This window comes from Ricinus communis, chromosome 10 (assembly GCF_019578655.1).
Source record: "Ricinus communis isolate WT05 ecotype wild-type chromosome 10, ASM1957865v1, whole genome shotgun sequence".
Taxonomy (NCBI): Eukaryota; Viridiplantae; Streptophyta; class Magnoliopsida; order Malpighiales; family Euphorbiaceae; genus Ricinus; species Ricinus communis.
Window position 1 is genome coordinate 5,780,246 of NC_063265.1, and position 26,254 is coordinate 5,806,499.

General features: G+C 32.1%; 3 protein-coding genes across 5 annotated transcripts; all 3 read left to right on the forward strand.

Moving 5' to 3' along the window:
* The first annotated feature begins 11,189 nt into the window (after positions 1-11,189).
* LOC8269388 (auxin transporter-like protein 4) lies at positions 11,190-16,105 on the forward strand. 3 transcript variants are annotated; one of them, XM_002531301.3, is made up of 9 exons: positions 11,190-11,993; positions 12,415-12,648; positions 12,762-12,947; positions 13,134-13,246; positions 13,372-13,555; positions 13,646-13,743; positions 14,368-14,575; positions 14,667-14,924; positions 15,571-16,105. In XM_002531301.3, exons 2-9 carry the CDS (start codon positions 12,472-12,474, stop codon positions 15,811-15,813), a joined length of 1,467 nt encoding a protein of 488 aa, XP_002531347.1. In that variant the 5' UTR covers positions 11,190-11,993; positions 12,415-12,471; the 3' UTR covers positions 15,814-16,105. The 3 variants fall into 3 exon arrangements, with proteins under 3 accessions (XP_002531347.1, XP_015582199.1, XP_025015243.1); XM_015726713.3 differs by having other exon boundaries at positions 11,190-11,551; XM_025159475.2 differs by lacking the exon at positions 11,190-11,993 and adding an exon at positions 12,011-12,143.
* A 2,184-nt stretch (positions 16,106-18,289) lies between these two features.
* Positions 18,290-19,167, forward strand: LOC8269387 (30S ribosomal protein S31, chloroplastic). Its single transcript, XM_002531300.4, has 3 exons — positions 18,290-18,602; positions 18,678-18,742; positions 18,862-19,167. Exons 1-3 carry the CDS (start codon positions 18,305-18,307, stop codon positions 18,988-18,990), a joined length of 492 nt encoding a protein of 163 aa, XP_002531346.2. The 5' UTR covers positions 18,290-18,304; the 3' UTR covers positions 18,991-19,167.
* A 144-nt stretch (positions 19,168-19,311) lies between these two features.
* Positions 19,312-26,085, forward strand: LOC125368675 (putative B3 domain-containing protein At4g03160). Its single transcript, XM_048370123.1, is given in 3 exon segments — positions 19,312-19,591; positions 25,034-25,773; positions 25,776-26,085. Coding segments are annotated over 2 exon segments (753 nt in total). The 5' UTR covers positions 19,312-19,591; positions 25,034-25,091; the 3' UTR covers positions 25,847-26,085.
* The last annotated feature ends 169 nt before the right edge of the window (positions 26,086-26,254 follow it).

Genomic DNA, 26,254 nt, shown 5'->3' on the forward strand with positions numbered 1-26,254 from the left:
TACCTCTATTAGGTTCGTAATTTATGATGTGTTGGCTTTCTAAAATAGAATACAAAATTTCCCCCCAAAAAAGAATAGAAATATGCAAAGAAATCCAGCAGTATGGTATGCTACTGCATGGTATAGGAACACTGTTGCAATACCAGGCACATGAATATTTGATGGTACAGCACAGTGGGTAATAATACTCAATAGAGTGTACTTGCCTTGTGAACATGCCATGATAGCAACTGACATATGCTTGACTAAGACTGGAAATTAAGAGGGGGAAGAAAGAAAATGTTAGTTTTATATAATATTTGAACCAGAATCATCTCCTTTATATTTTCTTTTCCTTTTTTGATGAAAGAAGCAGAATCTTCTTGACTCTGAAGAAGTTTTAGCCAGTTTCACATGGATTATACTAATTATTTCACATGTTATTAGATGAGAAAGTATGCGAAAGTGCAAATGATTCTCAATTTTCTCTCAATAATTAGTTGAATCTGTTAATGTGGCAAGCATCCTCCCTGCCTTCTGGCAGCAATAATGCTATACTAATTGCACATATTCTGAAGAAGTGAGTTCTACTATTAGTCTATTATTTTTTATTTTGACAAGTACTGAACTAACCAGGAGTCAAAGTTGGTTTTCTTTTAGATCAACTGCCCATTTAGTTTACAAACATATAAATACATCAACAAAATGAAGAAATTCACAGAGAAATTTAATGACAAAGTGAATTGGTCTAGACCTAAATACTGGGACCTGGATTTGATGCCAAGAATAGACCAAATAATTTCATGGACGGATAGAGGCTGCAATCTGAACATCAAAAACCAGAGGGTATCCTATTTTAAAAGGCAAAATAGAAAATAATAAAATTAGATTTCAGGAAAAGGAAGAAAGGAAAGGCCATGCTTGGTCAGAAATCTGGTGCAGGTATCTTGGTAAGTAGCCATTTAAGGCATTGATGTCGAGAGTCTCTTCTATGGATAGGGACCAAAAAACACTAGACAGTTTGGTACAAATATAATATAAGAAAATAAATATGTACGCAAAAGTGGGGCTAATAAATTAAAAGAGAAATGTATTTCTTTCTTTTTTAAGGGGTCCATACTCCATACTTCACAGTCCATACCTTACCCCGCAAACCACTGCTTGCTTGCTCTCTTATCCGAATTTCCCTTTATATTGTCTAGTCATTTTTCACCAATTATTAAAGCCTATGGAATTTTATTCTTCCCAAGCTACTCACCAAGTTCTCAAATATTCAGCCTGTTTCTTGTAAATGAGACGTTAGCTTAACAAAATTTCGAATTTGAGCCATAATTATGCAGTTAAAACTCTTCAGATAGTATTTTAACATTTATAAAAAAATTATTCAATACACTCTAAATTAGTTTAGTTAAACTAATTCTAGGTACTACATAAAGAAAGATAGTAATTATTCTAATAATGATGCAATGTAAGAATTTTATTAGTTATTTAGAACCCATGACATGTGGGATTAATGTTATTGTTTTGTCCGATCAATTTGTGCTTAAAACAGTGTCCGTTGATTGGAGATGAAATGATAACCTGAAAAAGAAACCTGCAGCCTGTGTGAAAGGTTTTGGATACCGAACTTAATTTGACTAATTTTTGAGGTTAACAATAATATGGCAACAACATTTGTATGTTGGGTTTGTATTGGCAAGGAAAGTGAGATATATGGGAATCATTAATAGAGATGTCGAAAGGGATTGACAAACTGTGCAATGCCTATAACACCAAGTATGAATGTCCCATCTTAATCCCTTTCAACATCTCCAATAATTCCCTCATATATATACACACATATTATTTTCTTTTTTGAAAAAAGAAATTGCGATTATATATATATGGCTTTCCATTAGTATAAATGTTCTTTAACAGCTTGATATATCACATATCAATTCTCTTAAATGCATTTGATTATTATTTAGTTTTCTTTTGCATATATTAGAGGTTGAATATTAAATGTTCTACAAATAGACATCAATATTTTTCTCAAATAAAAAATGATTATATGAACCATATTTTAAAATAAATTCTATGTGCAAGGTATTAAATAATGATACCATTAATATATTCATATAAGATAATGAAAAATTATCAAAGAAAAACAAAAGACAATGAAAACAAATAAGATAAGGAAATCAATGTGGGTCCAAATTGAAAAGGCTAATATAATGAAAAAGGGAATTTGGTTAAATTAGACGACATAGTTTTAATGAATTAAAAGCAGGTAGATTTCTTTCCCTATTGTAATTTATTCTCCATGACATCTTTGAATGTAATAGCTTATATTAGAATATATTTTACTTGAAATTTTAAAATTGCTTTTAACGAATATATAGGAATATGAATTCTTTTTATTTTTAAAGAATATAATTCTTAATTTTTTGGGTACCAACCTTTAGTTTTGATCCCTTTTAAAGTACGATGACTTCTTTATGAGTTTTTATTTTCTTAATCAAAACTACTTTGTTAGATCTTTAAAATGTGTAAATGAAAATACTTTGGTTTATTGTAATGTTTTCCCATGTAGCTGGACAGACAAATGTTAAATAATGAATAAAGAGGAAACTTTGCTATTCATAGTTGCACATAAGATATAGTTTGACGGAATATAATGTCTTAATTTAACACAAAGATTATCATAGAAAGGTAAAAATATTTAACTTTTTTATTTTCATTTGAATTTTTCTGAATCCTTTTTCTTCAATATTAGTTAAATTATATATATATATATATATATATATATATAAAATAAAATATTTAATTTAAATTTACAAATCAAAATTTATAATTAAAATAATAATAATAATTGCACAATGCACGGACTACCTCTCTTCGTATAACAATTAGAGTGTTAGATAAATTCAATAGGCCTATTTCATCTTAATAATTTTATCAAATTTTTAAATGTTGAAAGTCTGATGAAACGTAGTTACATAATTGAGAATTATCACCATCTTATTCTTAGCATAAGCATAAATGTACTCTTACGATAGCTAAGTAATTACTCCTTACTTAGTATTCTCGGTTTCCATTAACACTGGTGAATGGTGAAAGCCAAGTAAGGCTTGGTAGATGGGAAGCTGATAATATGAAATGTTCGGGAGTATTAATTATGAAATTCTGTCTTGGAAGGAAAACATCACATTATTCACATATCAAACAAACAACTGCGGTGTTAAGTGGACCTCACATTCAATTTGTGTATATATGGATAGGAGGTCCAAAGAAGTTTTTGAGTAATCGATGATGGGATTAAAATTGAGATAAAAAAAATTTTGACCAGCCAACACCCACATCAGGTGTCTCAGGTCCACAAACATACAAAACCTTTGCCTTCAAACCCACATTAGGTTCATATGGGGGGTTAGCCCCATGTGGACCAACCAACATTTCGGTCCTCCTCAATCCTTCACTCCCTTGTCCCTTCATCTTTATCTTCCTCCATCAATTATTTTCTAATTATATGTGTAACAATTACTATAATTCCTTCTCTCGTTTAATTATCTTTGTTGTAATACCATAATTTGTTCAATCATACATATAGTAATGCTATCTGATATCGACTGAATGAACTCAGTCAACACTAAGTATTTGCAAACTAAGAAGAAGCAGAATGGATCAGCTTCTGTATCTAAAGACTACTCTAATGCTTAGATCTGTAAGTATTTAAGTTGAAAATGAGTGTTTAAGAAGTTGTAATTACCTTTCTCTGAATGAATGTGCTTCTCGAGTATTTATAGAAGTGGCTTAGAGGAGTGGTTAAGCTTTTGCATTATTGAGATAGTGTCCTTAACAATAGAAAGTATAATTTTAGAGGTGAAGGACAAGGACGTGAATTTTGAGGCTTGTTCTTCTAGTCCAATTAGTAGCGGTGAGTCCCTTCACTCATATAAAGTTGTCAATTCCGAAAATGCGACAGGATGGTTTAAACCCATTCCCACCCTTTCATTAGTACGAAGGCGAATATTGTCCGCTCGTTAAATTGAATTATGAATATACCCACGAATACTGCCTTCCAATTCATATTTGAAGAGGCGACATGGATTTTTAGCCAATTTTGTAATAGGCGAGCCCGCATTAGGTTTTGTTTTTCTTTTTCTCACATCTGTTTTTAGGACCAATCATATTTGAGTTGGCCACTTCAAGTTTGGAGAAGCAACATGGATTTTAACCCAATTTTGTAATACACCGAGAATTTTTTAAACAAATAGATTTTTTTTTGAATTGATTGGGTTTTTATTGAAATTCGAATAAAGTCACATGAAAAATAGTTTTAATATCAATTCAACTATTCCCAATTGATTTATTCTATTGTTTCTCTCTCTCTCTCTCTCTCTATATATATATATATATATATATATATATTATATTATATTTATATTTATCTTGAATATTTATTTTTTTCTTTATTTTTCTAGTTGGAGTCTTACATAATGTTTGGTTTCGTTGAAATCCATAACATCAAAATATTTCTTTCAATTTTATCATTAATATTTTATCTTTTCTTTCATATCTTTTTATTAAATGAAATAAATTCTTTTATAAATTTAAATCAAACATAATATTAGATGCTTTTTAAGTGTAGTTATAATTAAAGACACACTACATTTTTTTTCAAAATATTATATTTTTACGCCTTTTCTTTTTATATGTTTACGCTCTTGTTTAACATTTATACCTCATGAGAGAGAGAGAGAGAGAGAGAGAGAGAGAATTTGTTATAATGAAAAAAAATCTCTTAGATCTTGAAATAAAAACTATCGCTATAATAAAATATTATTTATTTCTTTTTATTTTTTATTTTTAAAGATTAATAATTAATGTAAATTAGATCCAAATACATATTTTTATGAATAATATATATATATATATAAGACTAAATTGAATTTAAAATTATAAAATTATCTTCAATTAATAGAAATGAAATAGCACATTATTATTTTGAGGAAATAAGAAATAAATAATTAATTATGAGGCCTAATTAGTTAAAGTTTTTTAATCTCTAAAAATCATATATCGAAAATACTAATTTACTAAAATTAAATAAAATTTAAAAATTAATATCTTATTATTTTATCAATATATGAATATTATCTTGCCATGTTGAATTAGCAATTTTTAACATATTGATGCTTCATTTAAATCCATTGCTTTTATTGAGTCATCTAATGAAATTTGCATAATATTTTATTGGATATTTTAGTATGTTGAGGCCGGTAAGGCTTTCCTTAGTATTTATGCAAGTATTGAGGATTTTGTTTACAATATAATAGCTATGTAAAGTAAAATAGAAATAAAAATAAAATATAATACATTAAAATAAAATAATTTAAAAGAAACATAATAACTCAAATATAATTAATAAAAAATAAATACATCCACAAAAAGCAACCTTAAATAATCTACTTTATCTTACTTGAGTACATACATATAACAAAGTTGAAAAAAGAATAATAGATTATATTGACAAATTGGTCAGTCTGTAGAAACATGAAAAAGAAAAATCAATTAAGTGCTTTATGCGTAGTAGAACTAGTTATTTTGAATGATTTTGTTGATGTTTGGTTGATGTTTAGTTGATCTTTGGTTGATGTTTGTTTGATGTTTGGTATATTTTCATATATAAGAAGAATTATTTTTAATTTTTTTCGTTTCATTATTTTTTTATTTTTCCGATCACTCTCAGTTCTCTTTATTATGCAAAAAAAATAAATTTATCATTTTAATTTTCTTAAAATTTGTTGGATTTTGTTCTTTATAAAAAATTTGATTTTTCTATAATTATATGTAAGAAATTATTTCAGTCTTTATATATATATATATATATATATATATATATATATATATATATATATATATATTTGGACTACATTTACAGTTTCATTATGATTTTTTATGTCAATTAAAGCTCTTTTGTTTGTTTAGATTTTTCTTAATTGAATAATTATAGTGATATTTGGTTAATATTCAAACATACGAGGAAGTATCTTTAATTTTTTTTTAAACGGTTATTTACTTTTTGAAAACGTATAAAATTTTAGAAATTAAGTTTTTATTGAAAAAGTATTTTCAATTTCTTGAACTGTTATTGATGTGTTAAAGAATAATTAAAATATTAGAAAATAATTTTTTCATAAAAAAATTATTTTTGGTGTTTAGAATTACTTTATTTGATGCTTAATTATGTTTTTTTTATTGATGCCAAAAACAACTAAAAAGTGATTTGCATAGATTTTTATATTATTATAGCATCAAAAGTAAACCATAACTATAGATAAATTATGAAATAATATTAATTAATTTTATAATTAATTGAAAGGAACTTTCAAGAAGAAAAATAATAAAAAATTTACCGAGATATTAATTTTATATTATTTTTTTATTTTAAGGTATTTATTACTTTAAAATAATATTAAATTTTACTTTTATAAAAATATGAAATCTCATAACAATTTATTTCAAAATTAATAAAAAATATACTTTATATATTATTTTTTATTCTAAGATATTTAGTATTTCTAGATATATTATATTATAATTTAAAAAATAAAAATTTATAACAATTTATCATAAATATAGTTTTTATTATGAAGGTAAACATGTATCACTATATATAATTAAATGAGAAAAGAAAAATAAATAAATAAAATATATTTAATGGGGATATGAGTAAGTGGGTCCCGGAGATCGGTGGGGCCATGTGAGAGGCATGGTTGTAACATAAACCCCGAATTCTTATATCCTGGGAGAGAGAGAGAGAGAAGCGTCAAAATCCATTAACTAATCATTACATCTGCCACTAAAGCCATAAAGTAGGTCTGGTTTTTTATTTATTTTAATAATTTCAGTTATTGAAGGTTTGACAAAATTTAAGCGGCTATTTTTGATTGGATGGAACCACCTCAGCATGTGCACTTTTTAGTTGGTCAAAACCTTGAGTAAACTTCCCCTGTGCAAATATTTTTCTTACTATCGCCACCACGGCCGGCCACTCATCTTTGTTTTTCCTTGCCACCATCACTTGGTTTTGTTTAGAGATTTTTGTCTTTGCTTTTTTAGTAATAATCAAATGCTATTATTTTGTTTCTTGATGTTGCAGGATATTATAACCTAGGCAGTGACTTTAATTACTTTTTTTTTTTATTTTTTTATTTCAACATTGGAAGAATTTAAAAATAAAAACTTAATTGCGAGTGTTATCTAATTTTTACTTACTATAATGTTTACAATTTTGACCAAACTCGAAAGTAACTAAACTTATGTAATTTTTATGTCTACTCTTTTGCTTAGAATGTTTAAAAGATAATATTTGAAAAAAGATATAAGAATAAATAAAATAAAATAAAAATAACAGAGTTAAAAATATTTTAGTGTTATAAAATGTATTAATTTATTAATGTGAAATTTATTTAAGAAATTTATTTATTTTATTAGAATTTAGTTTGGTTTTAATTAATTTCATATAAGTTTAATGGTATAAAATTTTAAATTAATTTTCACTTCATTCAAAATACATAAATTTTATAAACTTTACGAATTTCAACCAAATACAAATGTAAAAGTAGAGCTTCGAGTCAAATGAATTTAAAATAGATATGTCAAATTATTAAAATTTTTTGTACAAATTTGGACAAGCCAAGTGAGTAACCAAGCTCATAAACAAGTGCGTCAATAACTCATCTATGTAGGAGAAAAAGACTTGCCACTATTAATATAAATTGAAATAAAAATAATATTTTTAATACATTCAATCTAAATAGTTTATAATAAATATTATTATTAAATTATATAATGGTGAACTAACAACAATAATTGAAACTATTAAAAATATAAAGATAAAAAAATCATTTATCAAATAAATAAATAAATAAATATTCAATTCCTAATTTCTTTTAACATGAAATACCATAAAAAACTCGCAATTCGATTAGGATGGAGAATTCAAACTTGAAGATAAATAGATTTAACTCTATCATATTGCAAACGTACATCCATTTGAAGAAAATCTTATAATTATTTATAGCCAAATCAATCTATCACTACCAAAAATATTATATCATTATCTATAAAAAAAAACAGCCAGAGGCAAATGATTTTATCAAATTTTATATTCTTAGTTCATAACTAAACACATATAAAAAGTAAATTTTCAGTCATTCAAAGTGATTTAGTATAACTATTTTAATTAGTTTAGTAAGTCTACAAAAATGATTTACTTTTAAAAAGGGAATGTCAGTTTTTAAGACTTATTTTTCTTTCATCGGACATTTTTTTAATTGCACTAAACATGCAAAAATTTGAATAATCTGATTGAAATACAATTCAATTGAAACACACTTTATTTATCTTTGTGCATCTAAATAACTGTATTTAAAAAAAAAAAATTCTAGGAGTAAAATGTACAGTATAAAAGTCTTATAAAATATTGAAAAATTATAGCAATAAAAAATGTAATTGATAAGATTATGAAACTATATAATAAATATTACAAGAGTAAAAATTCAAAAATATTATAAGAATTTAATAGGCTAACTAAAGCCTCAATTATGCTCCACTTTTGTGTGATATTTCACGTCTGTTTGTAGACCTCAATACTTAACCTTATCCGAGTAATATAATGGGTTTAAGAAGTATATGATAGAATTTAGACGGGTTCGAGTTTTATTTTTGATGCTCACGATTAATTTAAGAGAGATTGATATTTTATATTGGTAAGTAACGGGCATCCGTTTAATATTAATATTTTAAATTTTTAATTGACTGATTTTAATTTTATAATTTTTTGTTATTTAATTAATACTTTTATTTCACTATGTAGTAGCTTAATTTTTATTCTTTAATTTTATTAATTTTATATTTTAAATTATTTTATTAAATGGGTGTTTTTTTTATTGCCTAAATTTATTTATATAAAAAAAAATTTAGCACATAAAATATCACTATTTGATTATTATTATAAAATATAATTATAAATATAAAATATAATTAGGTTTGGACAGATTCAAGTAGTATATAAATAATATTAGTCAAATTAAAGATAGGTACGGATGAAGAAATTAAATTCTTAAAAATAATATAGAATATACTTAAGTAATTATATTTTAAATAGATTGAGGTTTGAGTCTTTGTTTATCGTATGATATATACGTCAAAGTCAAAATGGTTAAATATTTAGTTTAGGTACCAAATGAGTAAAAGTTACAAGTTCAAGGGATGCCGTATATGCATTAGGCCATAATATTATCTTAGGGGATCGATGGGCCATAGCAAGCCGTAAAAAGGGCATATGTGGCTATGATGAGCCGGCGGTGAGTGGGGTGTTGATTGCGCGCGTGTTTTCTTTATAAGCGTGCCAAAATTTCTTTACCAATTGGCGGGGCCATCTTGGCTCGGCTAGCTCGAGCCGTCTCTAGTAGCAGAAAATTATAAACAAAATAAAATTTATCCGGCTGCGCCGATTTCACACTTTCCTAAATAAAAAGTGAAGAAAAAATGGGCCTCCATTTTCATATGTCTGTTGGGTCGAGCGGCCCGCGATTTAGAAATCCTATCGTATCTCTCGTTGGGGACTGCTATCCCCACTCGCTGATGCAAATCGTGTGTTCAAATTCTGCTCTTTTTATTCGGCGCAAGATGGAGAGTGTAACACACGCAAGGTAGTAAGCTCGTGAGCAGGGAATCTAGGTGTTGACTTGGGGGGACGCACAGGGAGTTTGATGGAGCCTTTAATGCATTCGATAATAGTTTTGTATTAACAGATGAAGGATTAAATTAAATAATTGTTTTAAGTTGATAAATTTTAAATAAATTTTAATTAAGATTTAAAAATAAATAGAGACAGAGAGAATTAATTGGGAACTTAAATTCATGGAATTATTGACTGGGATTTGGATCTGAGCTCATTGCTACCCTTTTTTCCAAAAAGAGAATATGTATATTTTACCTATATTATTATTATTATATAATAAGTAGGTCCGATTTTGTGCTTATTATTCCTTATAATGTATAAGATTTGATTGATTTATAGAGTTTTAAGATCTAAATCTCTTGTAGTTTAAAAAATAAAATCTGAATATCTTGTAATGAATACAATTGAGTTAAATAATGGTGAATTAAATTTTTATTGTTTCCTAATATTTTGACTGTGGATGCATGATACTTATAATCAAAAATCAAGAAAGGAATATTTTCAAGCGAAGCTCTTACACTGATATAATGTAGGTTTTTATTTTAATTATAATAAAATAAAATCATATTAAAAATGGGCTTCAGAATTTTATTGAATTATAAAAAAAAATATATATATATATATATATGAGTATCCAATTTTAATAATGTCAAAGGTAAAAGGATTCATGGAAGATTAAACCATAAATTGACTAAGCTATATTCCTCAATTTACATAATGGAAAACGTCATTGTAGTGCAAATGTCAAATTATGGTGAAGAGTTTTCCCCCTATTTTCCATCACTGTAGAGAGAGAGACAGAGAAATGTCAAACATGTCAGCAACTATTTTTCTTTTTATTAAAAACTTTGCCACAATTTTGCATTTGAACATGATAGCAGCTATTTTCTTTTTATTTGATTAATTCAGTCTTAACAAATTCATCCTTTACAGGTAGCTTAAATAAATAGCTATATTTGGTTTACATTGGGGGAGAAAGAATCCAACAAAATATTATTTCAGAGTTAATAAATATTATGTTTTATCATAGATTAAGTTTGTAAAATGAAAATGTTTTTTCTTATATTATCCATCAAATTGAAAATTAATATAAGTTGGAGCTTACTAATACTGAAATTATTTTATCAACAATAAAAATTTTATTCATTTATATACTAATAGCTATAAAAATTCTTTTAGTTTTTTGAACAATACAAATTATTGTTCATAATGAATAAACTTAATATTATAGTCAATAACATGATAAATTTTTTTTTAAATTAATTAAAATTTAAGAATTTATTATATTAAATTTTTTAAAATAATATATATATATTTTTTCAATAGCTCAAAATATATTAATAAAAAAAACTTAACATATAAGGAAATAAAAAAAGGGAGGGCGCGAGGGCATAAAAGTGAAAGTGAAGTTTTGAAGTAATTAAAATTGAAGAGAAATGAAATATAAAAAATGAGAGCCGTTGAAGGAGTTAATCTCGGGCTATAAAAAGGGAAGGGCCATGGCAAAGGTTAAGTCCCTCCAGTGATGAGAACAAAGTCTCTGTCGCTTAAATCTCTAAATTCTCTCTGTTTTTTCTTTTTAACACTGCTTAACACATACAAAACATAAAAAAACGAAGAAGGAATCGAATCAGAAGTGGAATACAGGAGGAAACTTGGGTTCGGTCTCTCCCTTTCAACTCCCACTTTTAAAAGAAGAGAGCTTGCCAGGAATTTCAAACCCAAAAAAGAGACAACCTTACCAAATCTTTATACATTTATATACATAATAGAGAGAGAGATACTGTTGCACGCAATATATAGCAACAGCAGCAGCAGCAGCAGCAGTGGTACATATATGTATGTATAAAGATTAAAGAGAGCGAGAGAGTGAGAGAGAGTGGTGTGTTTTTGTGTTTTTTTTTTTATGTGTATTACTTGTTATAGTAGTTTGAATAGGAGCAAAAAGGGTATTTTTCATTTCCTTGAACATCCTGCGCCAATACCCAAATATTGAAAACGCGCATTATTATTTTCTTTTTCTTTGTTTTCCTGCTTTTGAGGTCTAGCTCGCCGTCTTTGGGATTAGGCACTGCGTTGTAGAGATTGGTGGCGCATTAAAGTTTAAAGCTTTTACTGAAGAGATCTTCAAAAGCAGCTGAAGATTTTTTTTTCTATTGACATTTATGGCCACCTCTGTTACAAATTCTTGGAATTGAAAATCTTGAAAACTCTATCAGCGGCAGCGGCAGCAGGAGCAGCTATAGCTTGCCTGTTTTCCATTCTGAAAACAAGGAAAAAGGTGATATATCAAGTCGAGCAAAGGACAACAGGGCTTTGAATGCTCATTAGTCATTGGGGTCTTATTGATTGATCTCTGCGAATTGATTGTGTTTTGTTCTTTAGATCTTTTTTTTTTTTAACAAGAAAGAGACATATCAGAAGAACAAAGGTTTATTTTTTTTTTCTTTCTTTGGGTAGTTTTGTTTAGTATATTAGTATGGTGTGGTTTCTTTCATTCTCTGGCTCTTGACAATTACAAACATGTTTTGAACTCTGCTCTTTTTGTTTTCAACAACTGTTTTTCTTTTTGGCTTTTCTTTTTTATTTTTCTGGTGATTGGCTTGGATCTGAGGAATTTGGCTTTCGTTTTCTGGGGTTGCGGTTTTAGATTATAGTTATTCTTTCTTTTGTCTCATTTAGTGTCTTTTTATACGTTTCAGATCTACCAGTATTTGGACGTTGTTTGTTGTTGCCTTCTTTAGAGAAAAACGAAGACAATGTTGCCTCAGAAGCAAGCAGAAGAAGCGATAGTCTCGAACTTTAGTGAGACAGAACATGAAGGCAAAGAAGAAGGAAGAGAAGCAGAAGAACAACACTCCATGTTTAATGTTAAAAGCATCCTCTGGCATGGTGGCTCTGCTTGGGATGCCTGGTTCAGCTGTGCTTCCAATCAAGTAAATTACTATATATTTACATACCCCTTTCAAAGAAAAGATACGTTTTTATGATCAATCTGGTTTCTCGCTTTTCTTTTTTCTTATGTACTACTACTACTACGGCTTTGCAGGTTGCACAAGTACTTTTGACGCTCCCATACTCTTTCTCTCAACTGGGTATGCTGTCAGGAATTTTGTTCCAAATATTCTATGGACTCGTAGGAAGCTGGACTGCTTACCTTATCAGTGTACTATACATCGAATACAGAAGCCGAAAGGAGAAAGAGAACGTCAACTTCAAGAACCATGTTATACAGGTTCAATCTTTTGCTCACCACTACTGATATTTACTCATATCTTCAAAGCTAAAAGGCAGATATCATAATTAATCGTAGCCAAAGAACAGCCTCTTATTTTTTTTTTTTGGGTATCCACCACTGTACTAATAATTTTTGTTTGGAAAAGAAAAGGGAAAGAAAAGCTAACTGTTTTGGATTATACAGTGGTTTGAAGTGCTTGATGGGTTACTGGGTCCATACTGGAAGGCAGCAGGACTTGCCTTCAACTGTACTTTCTTACTCTTCGGATCTGTTATTCAGCTTATTGGTTGTGCAAGGTAAGGCCTTTCTTCATTGTCTTTAGTATTTAATTGGTAACTATCTATCTGATATGGGTATTAATTTTTTGTTCTTGTTTATTTGGCTGGTTTCTTTCTTGATGCTGTACTTCTTCAAAAAACAGTAACATTTACTACATCAATGACCATTTGGACAAGAGGACTTGGACTTACATTTTTGGAGCTTGCTGTGCTACAACAGTCTTCATACCTTCTTTCCATAACTACCGAATTTGGTCTTTTCTTGGCCTTGGCATGACTACTTACACTGCTTGGTACCTCACCGCAGCAGCTCTTGTTCAAGGCCAGGTATTTACGTCATCATTTTGATATTACATTATTAATGTTGCATTACCTGAGATTTTGAATAAGTAGCTTGTTGGATTTTTCTTTTATCAGGTAGAAGGAGTAACACACACAGGTGCAAAAGAGCTAGTGCTGTATTTCACCGGAGCCACCAACATACTCTACACCTTCGGTGGACATGCTGTGACTGTGTAAGATTTTTTTTCTTGTTTCTTTTTAACCACACTTAATTACTATTATTTTTCTTCTTTCACTGGTTTCTACACGGCTTCTGTTTGCAGCTTTTGCCGGTGTTTTTGGGTTTCGAGACCCACAGACAAAATCATGCAAATTATATTTTCTTTGTTCCCCATCCCCCTATCCATCTCTCTCTTTCTCTCCCTATAGGATAAAAACTGAACAGTAAAAAATATGGTCCCTGTGTTCTTTTCTTTCCTCATCTATATCTTCTACGGTCCAGCTTTGGTCTTAATTAAACTAGTCTAGTCCCGTTTGTCTTTACCTGTAGCATGACTCCTAATCATCTATTCAATTGTCATTTAATGACTCTTCCCTTGCATAATAATTAAAGGGTCAATCAAGTGAAATTACTCATGGGTTCTTTTAAATGATTCTCTATTATGATTTAGTAGTAACTAGAGAATCCAATGGCATAAATGCATCTCTTTTTTCCTTTTTTGATGAGGCATAAATGCATCTTTATCCGTACGTTAAATGTTATATTTCAGTTAGTTTTTTTTTTTTACTGTGGTAGTGTTAACCCAGTTGAGATAATTGACTGACGAGGTTAAAAAACAAAAAAAAAATTTTTACAGGGAAATCATGCACGCCATGTGGAAGCCACAAAAGTTCAAGTACATATATTTGCTAGCTACAATCTATGTTTTCACACTAACACTTCCGTCAGCCACCGCCATGTACTGGGCCTTCGGTGATAAGCTACTTAACCACTCCAATGCCTTCTCTCTTCTTCCCAAAAATGGATTCCGTGATGCCGCCGTGATTCTGATGCTTATTCATCAGGTCTAATTGCTACTTTCAACTCTTGTGTGCTTAATATGAGTCTAATTGAAGTGGAATCTGACCCAAATAGAATTTACTTTGAATGGTGCAGTTTATAACATTTGGGTTCGCATGCACTCCGCTTTACTTTGTGTGGGAGAAAGTTATAGGAATGCACGACGCCAAGAGCATATGCCTTAGGGCACTTGCTAGGCTACCTGTGGTGGTACCAATATGGTTTTTGGCCATTATCTTCCCATTTTTTGGTCCTATTAACTCAGCAGTTGGGGCTCTTTTGGTCAGCTTCACCGTCTATATTATTCCATCTTTAGCACATATGCTTACCTACAGAAAAGCCTCCGCTAGACAGGTAAAAAAAGAAAAAACCTAAACGATTGTTCACATATTCAAAAGTATGCATGCATTGCACAAACGATAATGTTAATTTCTTTAATTAATTGACGATCAATGCATGAATACAAGTTTCCACTAGGCACTGTCTTGTTAATTGTGTGGAAAAGGAGAAAGGCGGAAGTTGTAATTATGTAATTGGATTTGGGATATGTAAAGAGTGAGTGGACGCTCCGCATTTGATGGGGATTCCCACATTCAGCAGTGGCAGTGTCCTAAATGAGAGAGAGAGAGAGAGAGAAAGACATGTACAAAGAGAGCATTTAAGGCATAAGATATGGGAAATATGGAAAGATTATATATAGAGCATGAAAAGATAGAGAGAGAGATAGGTAGTGTGTCCCTCTCATTTAGTTATATGCTACAGTTGGATTATTGTACTCTCTGTCTTTGCATGAGCTGGCTGACTTGATTGCCTTCCTCTCTGTTACTCCATTAAAACTTCACTCACTGTTCAGTTAGTCACTTTACTCGCTTGGGAATGTGGGGTCGGAGCTCTTCACTCAATTTGAAGAAAATAATCTAGTTGGGGCCTAACATGTTATTCGTTTTTACTTTTTTTTTTTAACTTTTCTCTTTTGGTTTATCTTTTACTGTTATTGCAGAATGCAGCAGAAAAGCCTCCTTCCTTTTTACCAAGCTGGACGGCCATGTATGTGGTTAACACTTTCATAGTAGTATGGGTTTTAGTGGTTGGTTTTGGGTTCGGTGGATGGGCCAGCGTGAGCAACTTCGTCAAGCAAGTTGACACGTTTGGGCTCTTTGCTAAATGCTACCAATGCAAACCTCCAGCTCCTCCGGTCACCGCAGCAGCAGCACCATTACCCTCTTCTTCCCATCACCACTGAGCTTAATTATAAATGACTTGATGATTATATATCTTTCTTTCTTTTATTTCTTTTCCTTCCTTCATATTTTGTATCATACAAAGGGGGGGTAGCAATATCTCCTCTACATGTGATGTGTGCTGGATTTTGCTTTCTTCTTTTCTTTTCTTTTTCTCTAAATATTTTTTTTCTTAATTAGTTGATAGAATACTATGTTGATGAATTGTGATGATTCCTTTGCTATGAAAGCATAGGCCTAATTAATTAAATCAGATATGAAATATAATATATATGTTAAATGTTTAGTCTTCCACACTTTACCTTCACTTTTATGTTTGTTATTAAGTAATGATATTATAGCTTGAGGTGCCATTATTACACTCATGTTTCCAAAGCATATATTAAAAAAGAAAACAGCATAATGTCTTAAAAAAATTGTGTATGACCAGTTGTATTGTAAATGCTAACATGGGTTGGTCTAGAAAAGGCCATGTGTAGACATGGTTTAGTGACCCCTTTAATAGTTTCAGATAGATTCTTTTGAAGAGAGTGGGTGGGCTATTTGGGCCCATATATACAATTCACATGGTTTGCACGTTGAGTCATCTGATAGTCACGTGCCCGTCTTCACTCCTAAATATTCTGTCTTTTTCACATGCCATATTGGCAATTCTGCTACTGCTATTCATGAATCTCTCTTATGGTGGTGTCAATCTTATTCATTAATCTTGTAATTAATATTATTAAACTATTTTACTATATGAGTGTAGTGCAAGATCTTTGACCCTCTTTTTCTTTAATTAATTAATGCACATATATATTAAGCAGAATTGTCATTATTATTTTGTTCTTGCACATGCACCTCATTTTGAGGTGTCGTCTTCTTGTTTTCTGAATATATATATATTTTTCTTCTTATGGAGAAAGTGTGTTAATGTCTCCTTTGACAGTGCTGACTGACTAATCAAAGCTTTATTAGTGCTTACTCAATGTTTTTATTTTAATAAGCTTCTATATAACTCAAAAGGTGTAGAAACAATCACTCACATTCTTATTCTTATTCCCTTTTTTTTTTTTTGGCTCTACTTATTGGGTTATTGTCAAACTTTCACATTCACTTTTGGTATATGGTGATCAAGTTTGGTAAGCCCCATATAGCTCACTTTTTCAAGAACTGTGCAAAGAACATATTTGTACATACAAACTATATAGATTTCCTATCCAGCTCCCTTTCATTTTCCATAATAAATAAATAAATAAAACCCATATATTAGTTAAATTTAAAATTGACCTCGATGCAACTATGACATTGAGGTTTAATCGATATTTAATGTTAGAGTCGTATCTAAAACGGTGAGGTTTGAGAGGCGAGAGCCAGTTAATCAAACGGATGACTTCTAATTGTGAAAGCATTTAGCCATGCTATTTGACTTCTATTTGTTTTTGGTTAGCGCGCGTTTTTTCATTGTTTATATAACTTCATGACGTATTATCTTGGAGTTCATGTAATAAGACCTAACTTGTATTGTACTCTTCCTCGATATTCTCTTTAATTAGGAAGGCCTATCTATATATCTTCCTCGATAAGGTTGCCTTTAAGTTGATAAATTAAGAGAGATTATTGTTGCCAAAGATTCTTACAATTACCGTTACAGGAAGTTGCATCTAGATCTGGTGCTCGATGTCAAGATGTACACTTGCAGGAAACACCAACTTGGCCATAAGCTTTTGGTTGCATTATTTAATTATTTCATAGATACTATTTACTATAAATGCAAAAAGAAAAAAAAAGGGTTCTCTTTTTCTTACAAGAGCATGCATAAGCATGTGGAATTGGGCATCTTGAAACCTGCAAATTTGATAGACATATCTATCTAAAATAGTGTCATGTTACTTTCATTAATGATTAAGATCTAAATCTTGTACCTGATTACTTGGAACTTCAGTTATTTCATGTTTCTGCATCACAAAAAAGAGTACAAACCTTCTTTTATAACCCTTAAATTGGTTTTGTGTCCTTTTCTCCTTTCTTTACTTTATATGGCATCTCACCATTAAATATCAATCTTATGTTATTTAATTTGAAATTTGATATGATTCTGATCAAGCACATCTGAATAAAGTTTATAATCAGTAAAATAAAATTATTAATTAAATACACAACTAAAATGAGAACAAGTGATAATTTCTTATAAAATCCAAAAGAAGACTAATTTTTATTTATATACTGAATATATACACTGCATCGAGTAGATGAGATGTATTTTATATTTTGAGATAATTGATATTTATACAATTATTTAAAATTAATAATATATATAAAGAAAGGTGTGGGATCATGAAGCAGTATGGTTATGGATGCTTATCAATAAAAATTGGAATTGCAACCTAATATGAAGTTTCAATGTCAAGCCCATCTGTTGGGCTTGTTGTTTGGTGGTGCAGTTCATGGTAAGTATGGGCCAGATTGTGATGAGTTCCAATGTTAATAAGACCCAGAAAATATTGCGAAATGGGTTTGTTCCTTTCTGGCCCATGCTCAAAGAATTGCATTCGTTGTGGCCTTTACACCCAAATAAACGGTCTCAATTCTCAAAACAAAAGGACCTTATCTTCTAAACCCGAAACAGCAGCAGCAAGCAGTAGCTCTAACATGGCGTCGTTGATGATGGCGACGGCTCTACCAATGACACCTCACCGCTTATCTTCTTCCCAATCAGAAGCTCTGGGCGTTGGCATTTCTTTCTCCTATTCGATACCTTCCCTTTCTGTCTCCACCACCACCGCTTCCACTTCACCAATCCCATTTGGTAACTAAACTAACTCCAGTTTTCGTTACCGTTTATGTTATAAACATGTTTCTTTGAATTTCTTGGTTTTTGCAGTGTATTGCGGTAGAGGCGACAAGAAGACTGCTAAAGGGAAGCGATTTAATCACTCTTTTGGCAACGTTAGTACTAATTTTAATTTTTTTTGTTTCTTTTATACTTGTTGGGTTCTGAAGTGTGAATTGTTGTTAATTTTGTGATGATTGATCGATTTAATATGTATGTTTTGATTTTGTAATAGGCAAGGCCGCGAAACAAAAATAAAGGCAGAGGCCCGCCAAGGATTCCAGTCCCATCTTCTCCACCTACAAATGATATCTTTGAAGATGGTGAAGTTGTCAAGATTGACATTGATGAGTCCCTAAGTTAAAGTTTTCTTTATTTGTAATTTCTAGAAAGCTTGAATTTGGATTGTGTATTTGTTGCCCTTTTTCCAATTGCAGTCTCTTATTTGTTTCTGTTGTTTCTGGGAATTGAATTGGCTTCTTCTGGAGATGGTAATGTATGCAGCAACTTATATCTTGAAAAGGGTAACTTGATTGCTTGATTTGGTTGTTTTTATTGCCAAGAAGTTGCGATGTGATTGTGTACTTATTTTAGCCCCCGGTGCCTTAAAATCCTAATTAGAAGAATTATGAAGCAACTTAAAAAATTGAATCTGCTATGTGTTCTAATTTCAAGAACAACAAATATAATGGGCTTAACTTTTGCTATGCTTTGCATTTATGCCCTCATGGCTGTTATAGGAATTAGCCATCTCTTTCCTTCAGTTAAGTCTTCTCATGTATTGCAGCTCTGAGCTTATCTTGGAAGAATGTGTGACCAGGAGCCTTCTAGGAACCACGACTAATGCATTCGCATCAAGGAAATTGGATGTAGCCATTGATGTTTTTTTGCCTCTAAGAGGGTAGCTTTTTCACGAGGACAAGAGGAGTGCTTAACGTTCAAACTATGAGGAAAAGAATTAGCAGGTGCAAATTATGCAGAGATAGCAGTTTATATATTTAGAATTAGATTGCCATGGTAACAAGTTACTCTTCTGATGATAATGAAAGACTAAATGAAATATACTAGAACACACCTCAATAGATGAGTGAAAACTCTGTATTCTTCATTGAAAGGAAACAACCTTTTTATAGGCATTTACATAACAGAAAGTTGAAATAGCAGCCCATTATTTAGTATGAACTAGTTAGTGATAATCCTAAACAAGAATGATTCAAAGGCTAACTACATCCCTACAGACCAGGGATTTTATTTGAAACAACAAACTAATTTGATTGACACTGTTGAGAAAGAGTCTTAACAAACCCTCCTTTAAACTAAAACTCATACTGCATTTAGTTTAACAGAGGTGCCCTGCAAACTCCAAGTTGTTCTTGAAATGACTGAAAGGCTTCCAACTTTAATGGTTTAGTCAACACATCTGCAATTTGATCCTTCGTTCCATAGTATACTAACTTAATAACTCCATTTTCATTAAGATCTCTTAAAAAGAAATACCTCACATCATTGTGTTTACTCCTGCCATGCATTACTGGATCCTTAGACAGTTTGATAGTAGAAGAATTATCACACATAATCATTGTACCTCCTTGCTGTGAATAGCCTAACTTAATAACTCAATTTTCATTAAGATCTCTTAAAAAGAAATACCTCACATCATTGTGTTTACTCCTGCCATGCATTACTGGATCCTTAGATAGTTTGATAGTAGAAGAATTATCACACATAATCATTGTACCTCCTTGCTGTGAATAGCCTATCTCCTTCAGTATTCTTCTCATCCATACTGCTTGACATGCACAACTAGCTGCAACAATAAATTCGACTTCTGTTGTAGAGAGAGTGACAATAGGTTGCTTTTTAGATGACCAAGCAACTGCTGATTTATTCATGAAAAATACATAGCCAGATGTACTCTTTCTTCCTTCTAAATCTCCAGTGTAATCATTGTCATTGAATCCAACTAGCACCTCTGCTCCACCTTTTTTATACAAAATTCCGTTATCAACCGTTCCTTTTAAATATCGCAAGCATCTTTTTGCAGCCAACATATGTATTTCAGTTGAATTTGACATGAAACGAGAAATTAGACTTACCACAAACATTAAGTCCGGACGGGTTGCAGTGATATACATCAAACTCCCCACAATTTGTTTGAACTGTGTTTCATCTACTTTCCTCCCTTTGTCATATCTATACAGCTTCTATCCAGGAACTAGTGGGTTGTTGACTGAGTTACAGTCCTCCATCCCAAACCTTTTCAAAACTTCAGTTGCATACTTCCTCTGGCAAATATATATTCCTTCATCACATTGAGTCACTTCTATCCCTAAAAAGAATCTCATACTCCCCAAATCTGTCATATCAAATTCTTTTTGCATCGACACTTTGAACTCCTTCATCATATCAGCATCATCACCAGTATAAATAAGATCATCAACATAGATACTAACAATAAGTATCTTACCTCCTTCATTCTTCTTTACAAAGAGTGTTTGCTCATTCTGACTCTTTAGAAAACCTTCTTTGAAAAAGTAGTTTTTGATTTGACTGAACCAGACATGTGGTGCTTACTTTAGTTCGTACAGAGCTTTATGAAGGTTGTACACCATATGCTCTCTGTCTCTTTTCTCAAATCCTTTCGGTTGCTCCACGTATACATTCTCCTCTAATTTTCCATGTAGGAAAGCTGATTTCACATCAAGTTGGAATACTTTCCAACCACATTGAGCAGCTTGAGCTAACACCATTCTTACTGTGTCCATCCTTGCTACTGGAGCAAACACTTCAGTATAATCTATTCCATGCTCTTGTGAGTAACCTTTAGCCACGAGTCGAGCTTTGAACTTGTCGACTTCTCCAACCTCATTCAGCTTTGTCTTATAGATCCACTTGACACCAATCTTCTTTGCACCTTTAGGTAGTTCAGTCAGCTCCCAAGTCTAGTTCTGCTCAATTGCTTCAATCTCAACCTCCATAGCTTTCCTCCATTTATCAAACCTTACTACTTCTTCATAGGTTGTGGGATCAGTAGAATCAATAATTGCCATGTTGACAACATCACTAGCATCTTCTTCCTCTGAAAGTCCCTCTCCAGAGACATAGTCATTCATCCAGGCTGGTGTTGTCCTTTCCTGACCCTCCCTTGCTTTTATCCTGGCACTGTTTGTGTTGACATTTGATGGACCTGCATTTGTTACTTGAAGTTCCCTGGTGATTACTTCTCTTTCACTGCTAAAATCCTCAGATATGATATCCTCCTCATCATCTTCATTATCCCATTTCAGCTGCATTTTTACTTCTTCTTTGTGACTCGTCTCCCAATCCCATTGTTCTTCTTCTTCAAACACTACATCTCTACTAACTCTGATCTTCTTTGTTGTGGGATTATACATCTTATATCCTTTGGACTCGTCACTGAATCCTAGAAGCACACATTTTGACACTTTTGTCTTCTAGCTTTTTTCTTGTTGCATCAGGAATGTGTACATGTCCCACACATTCGAAGATCCGAAAGTGCACGACTGATGCCTTTTTTTCGCTCCATGCTTCCTCAGGTGTCATGTCTGACAATGCGGCTGTAGGTGATCGGTTGAGAACATAGATTACCCATTTAACTGCTTCAGGCCAGAAAGGTTTTGGCACCTTTTTCTCAGAAAGTGTTGATCTCACAAGGTTGAGCACGGTCCTGTTTTTACGCTCGACAACTTCATTTTGTTGAGGAGTGCTCAAAATTCTGAAAATTTTGTTGAGCATAACTCTCCACCTCTATCTGTTCTTAAATACTTTATAGACATGCCACTTTCTTTTTCTACAAGCATCTTAAAACATCTAAAGTACATATATGCTTCTGATTTTTCTAATAGAAAATAGGTCCATGATTTTCTTGAGAAATCATCTATGAAACATAGCATGTACCTTTTGTCATTGTTTGAAGCAGGAGAAATTGGACCGCAAATGTCAATGTGAACCAATTGCAACTTGTGGGATGCTCTCCATGTGCTTTTCTTTGGAATTGGATCTCGATGTTGCTTCCCTTTCATACAGTCATCACACACCTTACTTGGTGCATATAGCTGTGGTAGCCTTCAAACCATGTTCTTGTAATGGAGAGTCCTAAGACCTTTGTGATTAAGATGTGCGAAACGTCAATGCCACAAATGAGTGAGATTTTGAGTAGTAGTTGTTAGAAAACAAATCTCTTTCTTCTCTACCTTTTCCTGGTTCTCCTCACGATCTTTTGAAACTAACAAAAACATTCTGTTTGCTGTCATGTTGGTTTGCATGATTAGGCCTCTGTCTAGGTGGTATATGCGACACATTCCTTCATACATAAGGACTGCCAAGCCTCTCTCTTGTAGTTGTCCAACACTCAAAAGATTATTTTTGAGTTATGGGACATAATATACTTCATGTACGATGTGAGTTACTCCTTCAATACACAACTTCACTTTTCCTTTCCCAAGTACACTTATTCTATTGTTGTTGCCGAGCTTCACCATACGACTAAACTCCTCATTCAATTCAGAAAACTTGCCTTTATCTCCACACATATGGTTAGAGCAACCAGAATCCAAAAACCATGCGTCTTCTCTCTTAGCTTGATACAACTCCACATATGCCATTAACAACATCTCTTCTTCTTCATTAAATTCAACATAATTTGCCTCCTTGTCCCAAGAGGGACATTCAAACTTGTAGTGGCCGAGTTTGTGACACTTGAAGCATTCAATTGTGGCACAATTGTAACTTTGTCTCCCTCTGCCTCTTCCTCTATATGTTCCCCTGCCACGACCTCTTTCTCCACTTCTTTCTCTACTCACATCCACTGTGGCTCTGAGTGCTTGTTCTTCGCCAACATTAATACTATGCTTCGAAACTTTGGTTCGTGAACCAAGAGTGAACTTCGAAGTTGATTCAACGAAAGAGATTTCAGGTCCTTCGATTCCTTAATCGAGTATACAACAAAGTTCCAGCTTTCAGGAAGAGTGCACAAAATCTTCTGTACGATCTTGGCATCCTCCATGCCTTCACCTAGATTACTCATATTATTGCAGACTAATACAACTCTTGAAAAATAGTCAGAAATAGACTCACCCATTTTCATCTCAAGCACCTCAAATTCCCTCCTAAGTGTCTGCAACTGTGCATCCTTCACCTTCTCATCTCTTGAAATCTGGTCTTCATTGAATCCCAGAGCTGTTTGGATGTATCCTTCTGCATAATGGTCTTTAACGTTGTCTTGTCGATGGCTGCAAAGAGGTAGTTCTTTACCTTCAAATCTTTCAGCTTTAAATCTGCTAGCACCTCTCTTTGGGATTCATTTATGACAACACCGCTTGCCGGTTTGTTAAAATCTAGATCCACCAAGTGCCACCACTTCTTAGACCGCAGCAGATTCTCCATGAGCATCGCCCAATGCTCATAATCTCCATCAAAACAAGGAATAGTTAGCAAACTACCCTTTTCTGCCATTTCTCACACACTCACTCACGTCTATTTCCTCACTGTTCTCTCGTGTTTGCACGCAAGCCCTTTTGATCAAGCGCCAAGTGATGGCTCTAATACCAGAATGAAAGGCTAAATGAAATATACTAGAACACACCTCAATAGATGAGTGAAAACTCTGTATTCTTCGTTGAAAGGAAACAACCTTTTTATAGGCATTTACATAACAGAAAGATGAAATAGCAGCCCACTATTTAGCATGAACTAGTTAGTGATAATCCTAAATAAGAATGATTCAAAGGCTAACTACATCCCTACAAACCAGGGATTTTATTTGAAATAGCAAACTAACTTGATTGACACTGTTGAGAAAGAGTCTTAACAGATAATGAATTTTTATTAGGTCCAAAAGCACAACTTAATACTTAAATTGTACTGCACTAGTCAATACAATCCTTATATTTCTACATACGAGTCAAATAAGCCCTTTTTCTAAAACATGTTGAGGTTCAAATTATTCTGATTAAAGGGCACTAAAGGCTTCTGGTGAAATATATATCAGACTAAGAACCTTAATGGCATAAGAAAAATATTTAATCGACATATTTTTGAAAATATGAGGGCTAGATTTACCATTCAACAAAAATGGCTAGATTGACTCAAAAATATTAAGGACTAAATGAACTGTTGATGTATAATTCATGGGCTATATTTGGTTTTTGGCCTATGATTTCTACCGCTACCATTTATAAATAAGCATTCACTGGACATTAAACCAATTAAATATTTTCCCACCCTTCCTAGTTTCTTGCTGCACTACAATTATATCCACAGTCAGTTTCTTTTTTTCTTTTTTCCTTTCACAATTAAATGCCTATATCGCATTGATCATTATTTTATAAACAAGGTACTAAAAGATATCCCTTTTCCAGTCTCCAACTATCTTTTTCTCCTAGCAGAGCAAAGAAATCTATCTGGAAAACTGCGAAAGGGCAATAATCGAGAAAATTTACAAGAATGGGTACTGGTGGCGATGATGATGAGCTCAGAGAAATAGGAGAAGCAGCTCTGGGTCTTTGTTCTATGAAGTTCGAAGAGATTGATCAAAAAGAGGCTTCAGTTCTTGAAAAGATGAAAACAGAGAATCTTGGTATAGGAAATGAGGGAATTAATCACAACCCAATTTCAAGAGAACAACGAAGAATCCCACATTCTCAACAATTCGCACATCAGGACAAAGGAAATCTTGAAAATGAACAAGAATCTTCACAGAACTTGCCTGAAAACCAAGAAGTAACACATTCGGAAGAAGATATACCGAATCTTGTATACAATTACAAGCCTCCTGACATCGCTTCATTTCCCGGTTTGAATGGGCTGATTGGCGAATGCAGCAAGCCATTTGAGAAGCAGTTAATAGCAAATGATATAGAAGAAAATCCAAGTAGGCTAACAATGAGCAATGCTGATGTTGCGGGGTGTCTTGTGCCTTTGTTGGATTTAGATAAACATGAAGATCCCAAAAAGGGAATCGAGGTTACAGTCTATGATCGTGAGGGGAATGAGTTTATTATGGTTTTCAAGACATGGAGTCCCAGGACTTGTGTGCTTACTAGAGGGTGGAACACATTCTTGCAAAAGCATAAACTTCTGAAGCATCAAGATTTTGTCACCATTTGGATATTTAGAAAACTTGATGATGGGGACTTTGCTTTGTGATCAATTGGAGGAGAATGCCCGTCTTTAATCGTCTCAGGAGGAGAAATGGTTGAGAAGGGTAAAGAAGCACTGATGAGGGTTGAATTACTGACAGTATTAGAATAATTAATGTCTGGTTTAATCAATTGCATTTTCACATTAGGGTTTATGGTTTGATCATTGCATATTGACATCAGAGTTTAAAGGGTATAATACAATGACAGGATTAGGGTACTATGACCATACATGTTGTATAGTTAATTACTCCTAAGATGGCTTTAGGACTTAAACGTATGGGCAAAACTCTATGGTAGGAGGAAACATGAAATGTGAGTTTTTCTACAATCCTGGAAAATTATATATGTTCTTGGTTCTACCTCTTCTAGTATAATATGGTCCATTTCATGTTGCATATTACTTATTAGGTTGTTTGACTCCTAGGAAAGTAAGCTGAAAGGCACATTTATTGTACTTTTGGTAAT

Excerpts from the sequence above, each read along its gene's own strand:
- LOC8269387 (XM_002531300.4), top strand. The coding sequence starts at position 18,305 with ATGGGTTTGTTCCTTTCTGGCCCATGCTCAAAGAATTGCATTCGTTGT. Across the intron at positions 18,603-18,677 it reads CACTTCACCAATCCCATTTG|TGTATTGCGGTAGAGGCGAC; the intron begins GTAACTAAACTA and ends TGGTTTTTGCAG. Across the intron at positions 18,743-18,861 it reads TTAATCACTCTTTTGGCAAC|GCAAGGCCGCGAAACAAAAA; the intron begins GTTAGTACTAAT and ends ATTTTGTAATAG.
- LOC8269388 (XM_002531301.3), top strand. The coding sequence starts at position 12,472 with ATGTTGCCTCAGAAGCAAGCAGAAGAAGCGATAGTCTCGAACTTTAGT. Across the intron at positions 12,649-12,761 it reads TCAGCTGTGCTTCCAATCAA|GTTGCACAAGTACTTTTGAC; the intron begins GTAAATTACTAT and ends ACGGCTTTGCAG. Across the intron at positions 13,247-13,371 it reads CAGCTTATTGGTTGTGCAAG|TAACATTTACTACATCAATG; the intron begins GTAAGGCCTTTC and ends TTCAAAAAACAG.